The 15858-nt window shown below is 41.5% G+C and overlaps 1 protein-coding gene and 2 non-coding genes across 3 annotated transcripts in view; all 3 read left to right on the plus strand.

Moving 5' to 3' along the window:
• The window catches only part of LOC123974621 (galactose-specific lectin nattectin-like), a 21503-nt gene extending 14274 nt beyond the window's left edge, over positions 1 to 7229 (plus strand). The window contains exons 2-6 of the mRNA XM_046055445.1: positions 3432 to 3447; positions 3592 to 3686; positions 4035 to 4169; positions 4711 to 4822; positions 6993 to 7229. Of these exons, the coding sequence (XP_045911401.1) occupies positions 3432 to 3447; positions 3592 to 3686; positions 4035 to 4169; positions 4711 to 4822; positions 6993 to 7060 (426 nt within the window). The 3' untranslated portion in view covers positions 7061 to 7229. The remainder of the gene's footprint in view (positions 1 to 3431; positions 3448 to 3591; positions 3687 to 4034; positions 4170 to 4710; positions 4823 to 6992) is intronic.
• Positions 7230 to 12303: 5074 nt separating this feature from the next.
• LOC123975900 lies at positions 12304 to 12419 on the plus strand. Its single transcript, XR_006826193.1, has one exon. It is a non-coding gene; the product is annotated as a U5 spliceosomal RNA (small nuclear RNA).
• Positions 12420 to 14971: 2552 nt separating this feature from the next.
• LOC123975887 lies at positions 14972 to 15085 on the plus strand. The gene has a single exon (XR_006826180.1). It is a non-coding gene; the product is annotated as a U5 spliceosomal RNA (small nuclear RNA).
• The last annotated feature ends 773 nt before the right edge of the window (positions 15086 to 15858 follow it).

Here is a 15858-nt window from a genome sequence, read left to right on the forward strand (position 1 = left end):
AAGTAGAGTTTTTACATTTGTTTAATTATTACAGCTATATTAAACCTATAGGGTGTTTTAATGAAACCAAGGCAAAATCCTAATTTAGTCTATTAAATATTCATTTTATTGAAACGTATGTGATCAAATTGCACCGTTCCAACAAGCATGTGTGGTGATAATATTTAGGGAGGCGAATGAGCCATACTACCAGCCAATCAGTTTGTATTAGGAAAATGATTTAAGAAAATGTCACCAATGTGCTTCGTAGACATTAAGGCTGTCATTCCTTCAAAAAGTCAAGTTTGAGCGAATTCAAGTTAATTATATTAGTTTGAACTGATTCAATCACAATGCCATATGTTGTAATCCTGCACCTCCCCAGCGATGTCCATCTGTCTGCGTGGCTCCAGTTCCCCTTCGAGGGAACTTGAACTGCGTCGGTGGCGACACTATGGGAACGCCTCTGGGCGTGGCAGGGCTGAACTATGAATGAAACTACTCCAATCCTATTGGTGTTGCTAGAACGGTAGCGTGTGACGGCGTAACCGGAGGGGTATATAAGCACGCCGGCACACAGAACACATTAGCCTTTTTTTATTCAGCAGGCACTCTGACTATGTTTGGAAGCTCCACTATCGAGAAAGTTGTTGTCTTACCTGGAAATCCTGACGAAGCAGTAGAGGCTTCTCCCGCCCGAGGTATGAGTTTGGAGAGGCTTGCACAGTCTGATTCTGAGGAGCTAGACGCGCTTAGCATCATGGAGGATGACTTCCGGGTGCCGGGCCGACATCATCAGTACGCGCCCAGCTGTGAGAGCCGCGGGCCGGCAGTAAAATGAGCTTTCTGCAGCCCGAGCGCCACCCCCGCGTCGATCCTCACCATTTTTTCCTGATTTACACAATGAGTTGTGAACGATGCTTCGGGTGGAGGAAGCAATCGCGAGCTATCTTTCTCCCACCAACAGTGACAGCTGAAGAGAGATGAGCTCAGCCCTCGGCTAGCTCCTATCGCCGGAGCCAGAAGCGAAGCGTCGCTTCCCGTAGTCCCTCTCAACAAACCTGGGACGCGAGGCAACGCTCTCGCCCACAGCCCCCCGAGAAGACGGGCCTGAGGACCGTCATTCAGTCTCTGTGGGCTCAGGGAAGAGGGCCTTAGGTTTCAAGTAGGGGGTCCCACCATCACCACCACCCCCCGAGAGAGACTGACCGAGGTCCCCATCCCTCGTGGCGGCTCAGGCAACAGGCTTCCCGCCGTCTTGGCGCTGGGGACACCCTAGCCGCCAGCGAGCTCTCACCATTCTGCCCGCCTCGAGGGGTTGCAACTGGAAAACGATCGGGCTCACACACCGTGGGTCGCCGGTGAGTTTCCCTGGCAGTTCTCCGCTTCAGGGTTCCACGGGGGACCTACGCATAACACCGGCCACCAGCCCCGAGGGGTTGGTTCCCCTTAGCGGATTTTGTAGAAGCATGGCGGAGCCTTGCAAACATTTCCCCGTGGGTCCTGCGCACCGTAGTGGATGGCTACAGGCTGCAGTTCCAGGTCCACCCCCTGCAGAAGTTCAACGGGGTGGTCTGGACTGCGGTGCACGCGGGGCAGAGCCAGGTGTTGGGACAAGTTCACTCTCTGCTAGAAAATGGGGCCAGAGAGCTTATTTTCCCGCCAGTCAGGGAGCACGGGTTCTACAGCCGGTAGTTCCCAAGAAGGACAGATGGGTTGCGTCCGATTTCGGATCTGTGGTCCCTGAACCAATCTTCGAGGAGATTCAGGTTCAGGATGCTTACCATCCCCGCCATCATCAGTTCCGAGGATTGGGTTGTCACGATAGATCTGATCCCTCTCACAGGAAGTTCCTGAGGTTTGCCTTCGAAGAAGAGAAAAGAAGAGCGGCTTACCAGTATCGGGTTCTTCCGTTCGGCTTAGCACTCTCTCCCCACACGTTCACCAAATGCATGGATGCAGCTCTGGCCCCGCTGAGGCTCCAGGGCATCCGCATACTGAACTACATCAACGACTGGCTCGTCCTGGCCCAGTCTCGAGAGTTAGCAGTTCGTTATCGAGATGTTGTCCTCGCCCACCTTCAGCGTTTGGGGCTGCGGCTCAACGCGAAGAAGAGCGTGCTGACACCCACCCAACAGACTATGTTCCTAGGGGTGGTGTGGGACTCAACGAGGCGTCAGTCTACTATTAGTAGCCCCGTTTTGGCCAGCACAAGTGTGGTTCTCGGATTTAATATCGCTCCTCGAAGGCCCGCTCTGGCAAGTCCCTCTGAGGAGAGACCTGCTGTCCCAGGCGGAGGGCTGGATCTTTCACCAGCACCACGCCCTGTGTCAGCTATGGGTCTGGCCCCTGAGGGGGCGGGAGACTTAATCTGCTCTGCCCTGTGAGAGCACCGAGGTCCACTCTGAGGTCTTCCCGGTGGAAGAAAGCAGACCAGTTGCTGGTGTGTTTCGGGTCCCCCAAGGCTGGGCTCCCCGCTTCTAAACACACCATCAGCAACTGGATCGTTCAGACTATTTCCCTGGCCTATCAGGTGCGTGGTATTGCCTTCACCTATGGCCGTAAGGGCGCACTCTACTCTAGGCATGGTGGCTTCTTGTGCCCTCCTCGCAGGGGTGTTATTCCAGGATTATTGTGACGCGGCTGGCTGGCCCACCCCTCACACTTTCATCCGGTTTACAGTCTGGACCTTCCTTCACGGCACCCGTGCGCTCTCCTCCTAGTCGTGCCGTCAGGTTCTGCACGCTGGGGGCAGGCGGGGTCTCGGCGCGGCCTAAGTGGGTATCTTGTTCCCATAGTGTCGTCACTGACGCAGTTCGAGTTCCCTTGAAGGGGAACGTCTCGGGTTATGTATGTAACCCTTGTTCCCCGAGAAGGGGAACGAGACACTGCATCTGTCCGCCACACCTCACCACACCTGGACTGCCTTGCTTCATAGAAAAGGGCTAATGTGTCCTGTGTGCCGGCGTGCTTATATACCCCTCGGGTTACGCTGTCACACGCTACCATTCTAGCAACTGATGTTGCTCCACTCATTTCTGCTGCTTCACATAAGTTTCAGCGAGCAGGCAAGTCCTCAGATTTGTGTTGGTTGTAGAGTAAAGCAGCTGCTTTTTACAGTCGGCTTACAGGCTTATTTTTGTTGGTAATTTTAGTGTAAATCCCAAAGCTTCTCAGGTGCTTCAGTGTCATGATTATTTGATCAGCACAGCTTTGCTAGTTAGTCTCAATGCAAACTTCCTCAAACAGTCTGTTTCTTACACTTTGAATAGTTAATATTTTTTCAGACGTTCGAAAGGCCACAAAAATAGACAAATACCCCCATTTTAATAAAATACCATCTTACCAAAAATAGCAAATGTTCCATTGTGTTCACAGAGTATCTTCACACATCTAAGGCTACAAAAAGGAAAACTCTGTTCATTTCTAATGCTGTGTTTTTACATCTATAGGGGCATAGTGGACAAGGTTGGTGCTTTTTATATTTATGGAGGTGAAATAAAATTAATGTTGAAATGGAGTAATTGTAGAATTAATTTTTCAAGCAAAATGGAAAACACTGCCTAGTATTAGCTTTTCAAATGTGAGGATAAGATGACAATTCTTTTATAGGTAACTGCCCTGTGACCTGCCCTCCTGGTTGGACTCAGTTTGGCCATCGCTGTTTCCTGTTCCAGTTCAGTGATGTGGACTGGGCTACTGCAGAGGTACTTTATGAAACAATAACAGCTAAAACTGCCACCCTGTATTTGTACAACAATCAAGTAGTCCAAGAAACTCTCATTTGTTGATATAATAATAATAATAATAATAATTAATAATAATCATTTAAAAGGCAACCGTCTGTGAGTCTCAAATATGTTGTGTGTTGTAATTTGTAATTTTGTAATATTCACACAGATGGACTTCATGTGAAAATATTTTTTAAAACATTTCAAATACAAAGGATTCTTTCGTTGTTGGATTCTATTGTTAGTTAAATATTATGTTCATTTAGTTATGTTGAATTTAAACAAACTGTGTCTCTTTGGTTTGCACTTTCTCTTCCTCATCAGCGTTTCTGCAATTCTATTGGTGGGAATCTGGCCTCCATTCAAACCCCAGAGGAGTACACCTTCATCAGAGATCTGATTTTCAGATCGACTAACTTACATAAAGCAACTTGGGTTGGAGGCTACGATGCAGTGAAGGTGAGAGTTTCATCAATAAACGTGATCTCATATTCTGTTTGGTAGTTTTAAAAAAGGCTGCCAGGTGTGATGTGGCCAACTATCGCATAGTCCTCCTGTTTCATAAGCTTAATTATCAGGTAATCTCATTGAGATGTCTTTTGCACAAGAGATACAGCAGAAGAAATAACTTCAAAGAGAAGACACAAGCATATATATACAGTGTATAACCAAGTTATGCATTGGTTCTGTGTTTTCTGATTTATTTAGTTAAATTTGTCCTTGTGTGTTTTTTGTGCTTTACTTCCTGTTTTGTTGTTAGTTTATGCTGTTGAGTGTCTTTCTCTTATTGTGGATATATTCTGTCTTTTGTCGATCTAACCTTGAACTCTTCTGGATTTGCATTTGCATCTGGGCCTAAATCTCTTCTTCCTGTCTCTGAGTTTGATAACCGTTAACCAGTTGTTTTGGAATGGTGACAGATTTCTCTGCAGTGGGGATGTCTGCACTGTCTGTATAGCAAGAAAAATAATAAATTGACCCTTACAACTTTTTCTTTCAGGAGGGTGTGTGGCTGTGGAGTGATGGTTCCAAGTGGGACTTCAAAAGCTGGGCTCCAGGGGAACCCAACAACGTTGGCGGAAATGAAAACTGCATGTACATTAACGCAGGAGGTAAAAACTGATCTGCTTTGGGATTTTTGTTGTTTTATCTAATTTATACCTTGCATTCTGTTCTTTTTGATTGTTTCCTTTCTTTGTACAAGCTTTCATTTACAAGGCAAGAGAGTGCTATATCAGGAGAATTTTTACTTACTTAACGCAGCAGTCGGTAACAATTGAACATATAATGCAAAACCTTTGGCCTCTCTGTCTGCTGCTCGTATGACGCTAAGCCCCTCCCACCAAACCCACTATTGTGGTTTCACACACATATTGTGGTTTCGGATCAGGATCACTTTTCTCACGGCAAGTCTTGACATGACCTCGGTCCTTCTAGAGGTGACGTTTAGTGGCCCAGAGCAAAGTGTTCCAAGCTTCATAGACAGCTGCGACAAAGTCTAACAGCAGGATGAGAGGCTGGGACATCAGTTATCCCCCAGAGTCTGTCATATTGCCTCTTTGCCACTGGTCTATACGAGCGCCATGGCATCAAACACAATGAGCCCGAAACTCTGTGTAGAGCCGGGATGTGTTCTCACACATTTTTGTACTGCATGCTGTTGTTGGCAAAGGAGCGATGGGCAGTTTCCGGTGGTTGTTTCTCAGCCATTCTGTTTGCAAAACATCTGAAGCCTGTGAGAAATGCATTATAAGTTGCTGATTTTTCAGGATTTCACTGTAATTAACTTGTGAGAAATTAGCATTGGTCACAGGGTTTTAATTTCTTAACAAAGGGTTGTCTGATTTACAATAAACGTCTGCTGGCATGTAGGTGAGAGTTTTAACATAGACCAATCAAGAGACAGAGAAACATCTGATGCCACATACATTTGCATTTCCTTTCTTAGCTCAGGAAGAGTTTTTGAGTGTATGCTAAAACTCTGCCATTAGTTTTCCTTCATCTACCATTTGTTGGCTGTTGTTTGCTTTGTACTTGTTCTGTACTTAAGGAGAGGAAACGTTGAGTTTGGGAGAGTAACAGTGGGTTCTCTCCGTGGCCACGTTACATACAGAAATGATTCAACACATCTATTTGACTCCGTATTCTTTGGGAAGGAATTATTTTGCCTGATGAGCCAAGCGCTGAAGATAGTGAGCTGACTGCATGAGCAGACGGTTGACACTGTGTAAGGCTACGTTCAGACTGCAGGCCAAAGTGACCCAAATATGATTTTTGCTCTTATGTGACTCAGACCTGATCTTTTTATGACAGTGTGGACAGGCCAAGTCACATGGAATCAGATCTTTTCCAGATTTGGGCCACTTTCATATGTGGTCCAAATCTGATACAGATCAGATTTTTTAAAATGCGACCTGAGTCTGGACACTCAGATCGGAATTGATGCGACGCCAGACAGAGCCGATGAACAAAAGAGCTCCACAAAAGTCATTATTATACATGTGGCTCTCTTCATCCTCCACCTTGCTATCATCTTTTCACAAATTCCCTTTCGTACACCTGAAATCCAGCGGGTCACGAGCTCTCTTCTGAGTTACGTGCATGCTACTAATCTGAGCGGACGCAGTAGAGCAAGAGAGAGACAGAGAACGATAGAGAGCTGTGTGGTATTTTCGCAGTACAGCGCCAGAAACGGTAATAAATGGACAGAAAATTTGGAACATTTGTCATAATTCGAGAGAGAGGTTACCCCAGGAGTAAACTAGCAGAGGGCAATCAAGTCAGACTGCAGAAGAGGAACGCCACATGTTTAACAGTGGCTTTCGTGGAGCTCTTTCGTTCACCATGGCTCCGTCTACAGCAGAACTGTGACAAAAGCTGCTCTACAGTGAAATCGGATTCGGACCACATACGAAAGCGGCCCAAATCCGAACTGGAAAAAATCTGATTCCATGTGACTTGGCCTGTTCACACTGTCACTTTGGCCTGAGTCCAGAGTGTAGACTCCTACTGGCTCTGATTGGTGGTTTTGTTCAGGGAGAGTTGGATTGTTGGAAATAGCAGTAGAAGGAACCTGATGGTTTTTATTAATTTATGTATTTTTTTGACAGATTATCTGTCTCATGTACTCCTGTCAGAATATAGTGACAGTTTTAGCAAATATGACAGTGTCATTAGAAAAATCCCTACTGCAGTTTTAATTGACAAAAGGAAAACAATGTTGTTGTGAAAACTTTGTATCAGAGGCCTCTAATGTGCTGTTATTGTTATATCTGTCTACAGGAAGAGATTATGTCAACGACGTAATCTGTACCAACCTGAATTCTGTTCTTTGTGCCAAACGCCTGTAAAGATCTTCATCATGTGGTGACACATCTGGCATGAGGATGTCGCTCCCCCGCTGATGATGGTATTTACATCAGGATCTGAAGCCTCGATGACATCACTGCTGGAAAACCAATTAACAGTTCTGATTTAAATTTCAGTTGATTCAATAAACACATATATCCTGTTCAGCAACCTGTCTCACCTCTTTGTAACACCGTCTCATGCACCAAAGCTCAATATTTCTATCTATCTATCAATCCGTTTTACTTCAGATTGTGGTTCCATATCAGAGATTTCAGATTCAAAGAGTAAAACAACTACAGCACATCAGAAACACACAAATCAGTCAATACATCCAGTTTACATACAAACTGTACATCAATCACAGACATCTCTTAAAAATAATTTGGCTGTCTTCCAGAGTTCAGCAGGATCTGATCTTTAAGATACTTTCATGAGCAGGAATGATGGTGTGTAGTTGATAGTAACAACCAGCATACCTTTTCATATAAATACACTGATTAAAAACTGCTCACAGCTAAATTCAGGATTTTGTTCCCAAAATGAGACATTGGTCTTATCTCAGATGTTGGACGCTGATGAATTTGAAAAGTCATTTAATTTTGTTAATTTTTTGTTAATTATAAGATTCCATCCATCTTCATCCGTTTATCCTGCGTACAGGGTCGCGGGTGGAGATTCATTTTAAAATGGTCAAACAAAACTAGATGTGTGAAGACGTCCCCTTTGGCTCTGGCAAACTTGTTGGGATGATTTTCTATCCTTCTATAATCCAAACTATTACCAGGATATTTTTGAAAACAATCTTGATCAGATGAATCAATAATTGAACTAATTGTTGCCCCATTTAAAAGATGGAGAAGCACTTCTAAAAATGAAAGTTACTGCTGCATCCGTACTTTTGATCCAAGTCTGAAATAAGAATAATACCAACAGGAAATCCAGCTAACCTTTCTCAACACGTCTTGATATTTAACACGATTTTTATTTTTGTGACATGACATGAATGACCAACTTATTAATTCACAGAATTAACCTCTTGTGTACCGTGTACAGGGATATACTGGGACTGAAATTCATCCCGGGTCTTTGAGACAGAGAGGCCTTTTATGTGAGCGCCGTGTGGAGGCGCAGCGCAAGATTTTTGCAGTTATTTTAATATATAGTGTTGTACTGGTATACAGTCAATTTCATTTTGACTTTATATGACAGAACGCTAAAATAGTTAAATATAATTAAAACTACAATGCCATAAAATAGTGCAGTGTGTATGTGTGTGCAGAAAAATCAAAGCCCTCAGCTTTAGCTCTGAATAGGCCTCTCCCTGGCTCAGCTTCCGCTGTGCTGGACCCTGAATCTGCTTGTACTGATTGTGCAGCTACATATGCATATATATATATATAAATACATATATAAATAATCTCAGGTTGTAATAAATGCATTACTTATCAGAGTCCTTTTCAGAGAAATTTTGATCATCAAACACTTCAGTTTCTGCATTCTGGTGAAAGTTTCTGCACCTATTCATGGTGGGGAAACCCAAAATTCAGGTAACACATGACGTTTCAAATTATATGAATATAACAGAATCTCAGGTCAGTGCAGCTCTCAGTCATTCTGTGTTACTTTCAGATCTGTTTCTCCTGTAGATCAACTTTTCTCATGTAATATCATCCCTGCTGAGGCAACACATATGCAGGCATGATTTAGTCTTCCCTCCTCTTTTTCATGTTCAAAGGGAGAGAATAGAAAACTTGGCCAAAAAGAAACTGCTTTAAGAAGTTGTTAAAGTTACTGATTGGTGCTGCACGTTTTTGGGTCATTTTATAATCAGTAGCTGTCACGGTTTGGTGTGGGTGAGGCAGGTTGGAGGATCCAAACGCAGGACGCAAGGCAGGAAGAGGTACAGTACAAAGGGGATTTAATGAATGAACCAAAAGCGAGCACACTTACAGGTGAGTGGCTGAATAAAGAGTCCAAAAACAAAGGCGGTCTAAACGGAGATCCAAAGGGAGCAGCGTAACACGACCGGGAGACACAAACACAACAGGAGACCTCACAGCAACTCCAGGAGACAGCATACAATGACCTGACAAAGACAAGACAGAAACACCAGGTATATATACACACACAGGGACTAACGAGCAGGGCGGGAGCAACACAGGTGAAGGACATGAGATTAACGAGGCAGGCAGAGAGAGACAGTGAATAGAGAGACTGACATGCAGGCAGAGTGACAACCGGGGGAACAGACGGAACACAGGTTACTGAACACAAAACAGACCAGAGTGAACACTTAACATGAACTAAGGTACAAGACTGGGAACAAGGACAAAGAACTAAAACGCAGGGACTTAAGGGAGTTAAGGCAGTGACTACCAAACCAATATCAAAACAACAGAGGACTACGAGCTAGAACACCAGACAAGACATAAACACTAAGGACAAGGAAACAAGAAGAACAGGTAAACAGAAGGACACCAGAAACAAATGGCAAAAACTCCAACTCATGACAGTAGCTTGTTGTTGTTTTTTTTGGAAAATGCACATTTTTTCTTCTAAATTTCAATTCCATTGCATATTTTCTTACTGTTCAATAGTAAAAGTATTTTTATTTGTTATTTAACTGCAAGCTATATTTCAAATACTCTGTATGCGAAAAAAAAAATACATTTTTGTTCAACAAGCGGGCATCAGTGCTCACTCAGCATGAAAAGGTTCAACAATCCGCTACATACCATCCTTATTGATTTCAGATGGCTCTCTGTTTACAGCATGATGAATTATAAGAGGTTGATGCACTCAATCATCAGGGTTCAGGGCTTAGGGGGGGGCATTGGGATTGGGCCTATTTGTAGCATTTTGATTGGTTGTGTTTGGAAAAGGAAGGCAAGTCACTTCCTGTTATATTTTTGTGTTTTAGGTAGGAAATTGTGTGTAGTGTTTTGAAAAAAGTGTTTTATGCAATTGAAAACTGAGCGAAAGGCTGAGAAATAGCTAATGGTTTTGGGAATTTGAGTGAGGTTTTGAGAGGTTTCAAAAATCATTTGACATGTAAAGATCATTTTTGGCAATAAAAGTAAAAATTATACTTTTGGTTTATAAATGTTTATGGTTTCCTTTTCTTGTATGCTGCTGTATACAACACTGTGCTACTGTTACAACTGGAATGTTTTGCCAAATAAATATTTGCTTCAACATTACATTGGTGTTTACTGTGTACTTCAGCATCTCTTAGCAGATTATTTTCAATCAATCATTTTGCATTTTGTGTGAGCAGTTTGGAGAATTGTGTGTAGAGTTTGAAAAAAGGAGATTTTGAAATCGTGTGTGAGCAATTGTAAAAAACTGTAAAACAAATAGCACCACCTGCTGACTCATTACAGATCTGACTACAAGGAACTTTCCCTGTAGGCCTTTTGATTATTGTTCAGGTAGTAAAACCAACAGATAGAAACAAGAATAGTATTCTACAGATAAGCCTTTATATTACAGTTTGAGTATTTATTATTATTATTTTTAATATTATAGGGGCACATTATTCTTGCCAGTACGTTTGAAATAAAGTTTATGATACCACAAAAATGTTTACAGAGTGTTACAGCTGAAATGTACGGATCCTTGGAAAGGTCACAATATTTGACGGTTTACAGAATGGTGTGCAACACCTGCTGACATTCAGGAAGTGCCATAAAGGTCAATTACAAATAATGGTGCCTATTTTAAAACCTTTCCCTTTTAAATTAGCATCTAGTTTTACGTTTGTTGTGGGTTGTAATCACTTGTTTTTGGTAATGAATGTTTGGCCTGTTTCAAATTAAGCTAAAGGTCAAGCAGGGGGGCAGAGGTGAGACAAGCTACTGTAATCACAGCAGATTATAGGATATTTGGTATTGTGGAGCATAAGAAACAAAAATAAAAAAGTTGAGGAACTTAAAGCTTCAGCTGCTGTCACGCAAGTCGAGGACAGGGGAAATTAAATTTAACTTTCCTTACCTTGCTGGAGACTGCGTTGAATTTTACTGACCTTATACAATTAACTGTGCTGCAAGAATATGTCGAAAACATAACTTCTAACAGGTAGATACCCCTGTGAGAAATCGGGGCATGTCTTTAAAAGAAAACCTTCAAGTTGTGTGTGGATGGAGTCTCGTTATGTTTGTTGCAGTGGCTAGTAGGCTATCCCTTATTTCTGTTACGGTATTCTTATACTGTTAAAACCGCACAGCCTAACAAAAATAACATTGTTTAAAACACGTTTATATGTTTTATAGTGTTATTTCTTTATTTTACTTGGTGATGGTGCATTAAACAAGTGCTGTTTGGGAAATTTAAAAAAAAGAGAAGTGCACAAGTTTTGTGTGGTCGTTTAAAGGCCGTCACACTAAGGCTTTAATACAAACTATTACAATTATAGTCAACATTGTAGTTTGTGTGCACATTTACACTGGGGACAATTCCACATCACTTTTTGAAATGGCTGAAATGTCCCCATCATCTTTTGAAAGTATAATTTGTCAAAAAAAAGTTCTTGACATGTAAAATAACAAATAGAAATGGTTCGACTTGTTTGCACAGTATGAAAACATGCTATGCAATGTAAATATAGAAGAAACAAATGTGCATTGTCCCAAGAATGTAACTTCAACTAAAAAACAAGCTACTAGATACCACATTTAAAATTACAGTATATTACATTATATTTTTATATTTTGAATTGTCACCTGCCAAGTGAATTTTCTGTTTCTCTTTATACAGCTGAAATAAAGACAGAGAAATTTCATCCAGAATGCAGAAAAGTAAGTGTTTAATGCTCTAAATCTTCTGGGGGAGGGGCCCTAAAACACCCAACTCAGATATTTCAGCATTGAATATTTCTGCAAAATAGCGTTAAAATATCTTCTCAGCTTGTTTTCATGAACCAAACATTGTGCATCGACATGTCTTGTGAGCTAAGCGTATTAAAACAGAAGAGTAAATGAATAACACTGAGAAGAGGAAAAGAGAATGACGTCCTTAACTCCCAGCATGCATTGCGTCACAAAGTGAGCGCAGGAGAAGCGTTGTGTTTAGATTTAACTACTGTTAACAAGTGCAAAGTTTAGACTAAATGTATCAGCACAGATATGTTTGTCCACGACACGAGTCCGCTGTGTGTTTTTATTTAGTGGCATCAACTTTACACCAGAGGTGAGTTTCATGTCCCCGCGGAAGTGATGGTCTGCTCGCGCTGGATCAAAGCAGATCACTCTGATTTCTCTTCAGATCGTATAAATCTTTCGCCTTTTACTAAAGATTTCCGTGGAGAGGATCAATAAGAGTTATACTCAATTTTTTGATGCCCTGCTTTATTGCGGGGCTTCTTCTTCTGTATAAAATAAATGTGCGCGCAAAAATGTTGGTTCTCTGACAGTATGTTGGGTATTTAACAATCGAGTCGATATATAAAATATGACCACTCACTATTATTTTAAGTGTCTGGTTCTTCTTTGCAACACAAAGATAAATAATTTCAGTCAGGGGTCAAAGGGGTTTTCCGACTGTCAGTAAAACATTTTGTGGTGAACTTTAGTAACAACGTTGGCACAAACATCATGCAACATACAAGGACACAAACAACATTTTTCTTCCCTTGCATTATGTCTGCACAACACGAACCGGATTAATGGACATGTAAATATCTGCCACAATGTTCTTTCTCTGCAAATAGTTGTATTATTTTTCTCTATTCTCTTATTGTTCTTATATAACTTGCATTTGTTAATCCCGCATTTATATATTGTAGTGTATAACATTTATTTATGTCACCTGTCAGTTTGTCTATGTGTAGCACCTTATCACCAAAGCAAATTCCGTATGTGAAAAACACTACCTGGAAATAAAGCTCTTTCTGATTCTGATTTTAGAACAATTTACAGATTAATTTTCAATAAAGTCCGGATTAAAGCACCAACTTCTGTTTTAGAGTTTCAGTCACTTCCACGAGCTTAAGTGTTGCATATCGTTGTACAGTCCTTTTGAGCTTTACAGTCTTTTTAAACGATATGTTATGGAGTCCATATATGCATCGAGATCATTCTTCAAGTCAGGGAAGAATAGTTTAGAACCAGTAAATTTACAGTTTTGGATTTGGATTTAGCAAGGAAGAATATAAGATTTGTTCTGAAATATCGTCCTTTCTGATCCCTCCTGAGATCAAAAACACCAAGTAAAACATCCTTTAAAAGAAAAAGAAAGATGAGCCTGAATAAACTCCAACACGTTTGATTTTATTATAGACATGTAGCCAACCAAAGCACTTGCTCTGCAGTAGCACAGGCAGCCAAAACAATCTGATTATTCCTAAAGCATCTAAATAATCTTTCCAACGCAAAGAATGATTGTGGCAGTAACACGGGAGCAGCTCGTTGTTAAAGCAGGTAAACCAGCATACAGAGGAAGCTGTGCGTCATGCGTAAAGCCCAACAGGACTGTTTCATCCACCATATTTTCTCTGTCTGTGCATCTCAATAAATAACAGCTGGTAGCTGCTGAGTGAAAGCCAAGATTAGTTTCACGGCGACATTCTGTTCACATCGCTATTAAACAGTAGGCTATGAAAAAAACACACCAAAAAAAAAACAGGTTAATATCCATCAAAAGAAAGCGATGCTCTTTTCAACAACAGGATACTGTTAATTCATCAGAATCATTCTAGTGATCATCAGACTTGGATGTTACAGTGTGAAGTTTCCGTTTTCTCTGCAGAGACTAAGACGCTTTTAATGCGCCATTAATGGAGAGTGAAAGTGCCGGCTGGCTTGTTAAAGAGCGACGCAGGCTGCTTTCCAACACGGCCACCAGTGCCATGGTGTGCGCTCACTGGATTTCAGTTGTTTCAGTAGAACAATAAAGCCTTAAACTGAAAAGGTATTTGCCTGATTTTATAGGCTAAAGTTTTCCATCTGACCAGCTCATTCATATCTGTGATAAGCGCCCGTCTCTGTACCACACAGGAGACCTGGCGCTCTTCTGCGTAACTGCGCTCACACAGCCTGGCTGACAGCGCCTCTGTTAACGAAGCCTATAGCATATTACAGACTGGTGAAATTATGAAGGTATGAATGGACAATGTAGCGAAATTAAAAGTAGATTACTGGCCCACAGAAAATATTGGAGTAAAGAGTAAAAGTAGGCTACAGTGTACAATACAGTTTATTTATTTTACAAAACTACATTATTTGTAACAAGTCACTACCCACCCTGCAGCAGGCGTCTCCACTGCTGTCTTCAGGTACAAAAAGCACAAAATAAAGTAATATTGAGGCTCTTTGCTGCACCACTCTTTTTTTTCTCCCTTAACTTTTCAGCACCACCTTTGCCTTCTGTCGCATGTTTTCCATAGGCCTACATGCTTTTTGTCCGCGTTTCAACCGTTTAATCATATCTGATGCAGAGTGTGTGACTGATTTATTAACTAGTCAGTCAAACCGGGGGGTGGGGGTGGGGCATGTCCCTCTCACGTGTAATGGGTGTGAGAGGGGGGCGTAATTTAATATTTATTTAAGAGTCCTGACACAGCTGGAAGTGTTGGTACTGGTGTCGTGCAGTCGTACCCTTCTGTAGTTGAAATTAATATTTTAAACTCACGAAAATCCCCGGGAGTAAATTTTAAATAGGTAAACCAGAAGCGAACACACAATCCCAGCATGCCTTGCGTTGCACAAACGTGAACGCGCAGGACTAAAGTTGCGTCTCACAGTATCACAGTTAACACGTGAGAGGCTACATTTATATCCACGTGCGACCTTTCTGTCCATCAGAACCGCCACATGTAAACAACATGAATCCGTTTAGTGGCATCAACTTTACACCAGAGGTGAGGGTCATGTTCCCGCGGAAGTGATCGTCCTCTCACTGCAAAGCAAAGTAGATCACTCTGATTTCTCTTCAGATCGTATAAATCTTTCGCCTTTTACTAAAGATTTCCGTGGAGAGGATCAATAAGAGTTATACTCAATTTTTGATGTCCTGCTTAACTGCAGGACTTCTGCTTGTGTGAAATGGAAATTTCAGAGTTAAAACATGTGGTGGAGATATGGCCAGCAAGAGAAGGGTGATGCAGGAGTATGTTGCATATCATCTCTGCAGATGTTTGACTCCTTTTCATCCTCTCCTGTAGTAGTTTTCAGTTGCCTACAAGTAACTGTCAAAACTTTTCATTCAGTCTGCATTACCAGCATCTTGACCAAACTGTTAATCTCACCTCCAAAACTCACTCAAACCACCAAAACACTTCATCTCAAAATAAACTTGTTCCACTAAACCCTGGCAACAATTCTCACTCAGAAAGTAACTAACAGCAGGGAGCGTGTACACATACTGTAAATTAAAATGTTTTATCTTTGAAGCTTGAATGGATTTTCTATTAAATCATCATATTTTCACTTCGTAGACTGCAGTAAAGGAAAAGTAACAAATTCAGAAACAGAAATTTTCGTCAGTATCCTTTCTTTTTTCCATATCACTGCATGTAGTAAATTAATTTAAAAAACTAAAAATACTTCCTAAAATGTATATTTGCTGCAAAACAGTTTTTAACAATTCCTGAACCAATTATGCTAAAATACAAGCACATTTCCTGCTTTACACTTAGACTGCGGTCCTAAACCACACTTTGTTCAAAACACTGCACACTGAGATGCAAACATACGTACATATTCTGTAAATATTTTCTATCCAGTATATGTCTGGTTAGTAAAGAAATGCAGGACATTTGCCATTATTCTGTTTTTAACAGTTGTGGACACAGTGTGTTAGC

This window comes from Micropterus dolomieu, linkage group LG08 (assembly GCF_021292245.1).
Source record: "Micropterus dolomieu isolate WLL.071019.BEF.003 ecotype Adirondacks linkage group LG08, ASM2129224v1, whole genome shotgun sequence".
Lineage (NCBI taxonomy): Eukaryota > Metazoa > Chordata > Actinopteri > Centrarchiformes > Centrarchidae > Micropterus > Micropterus dolomieu.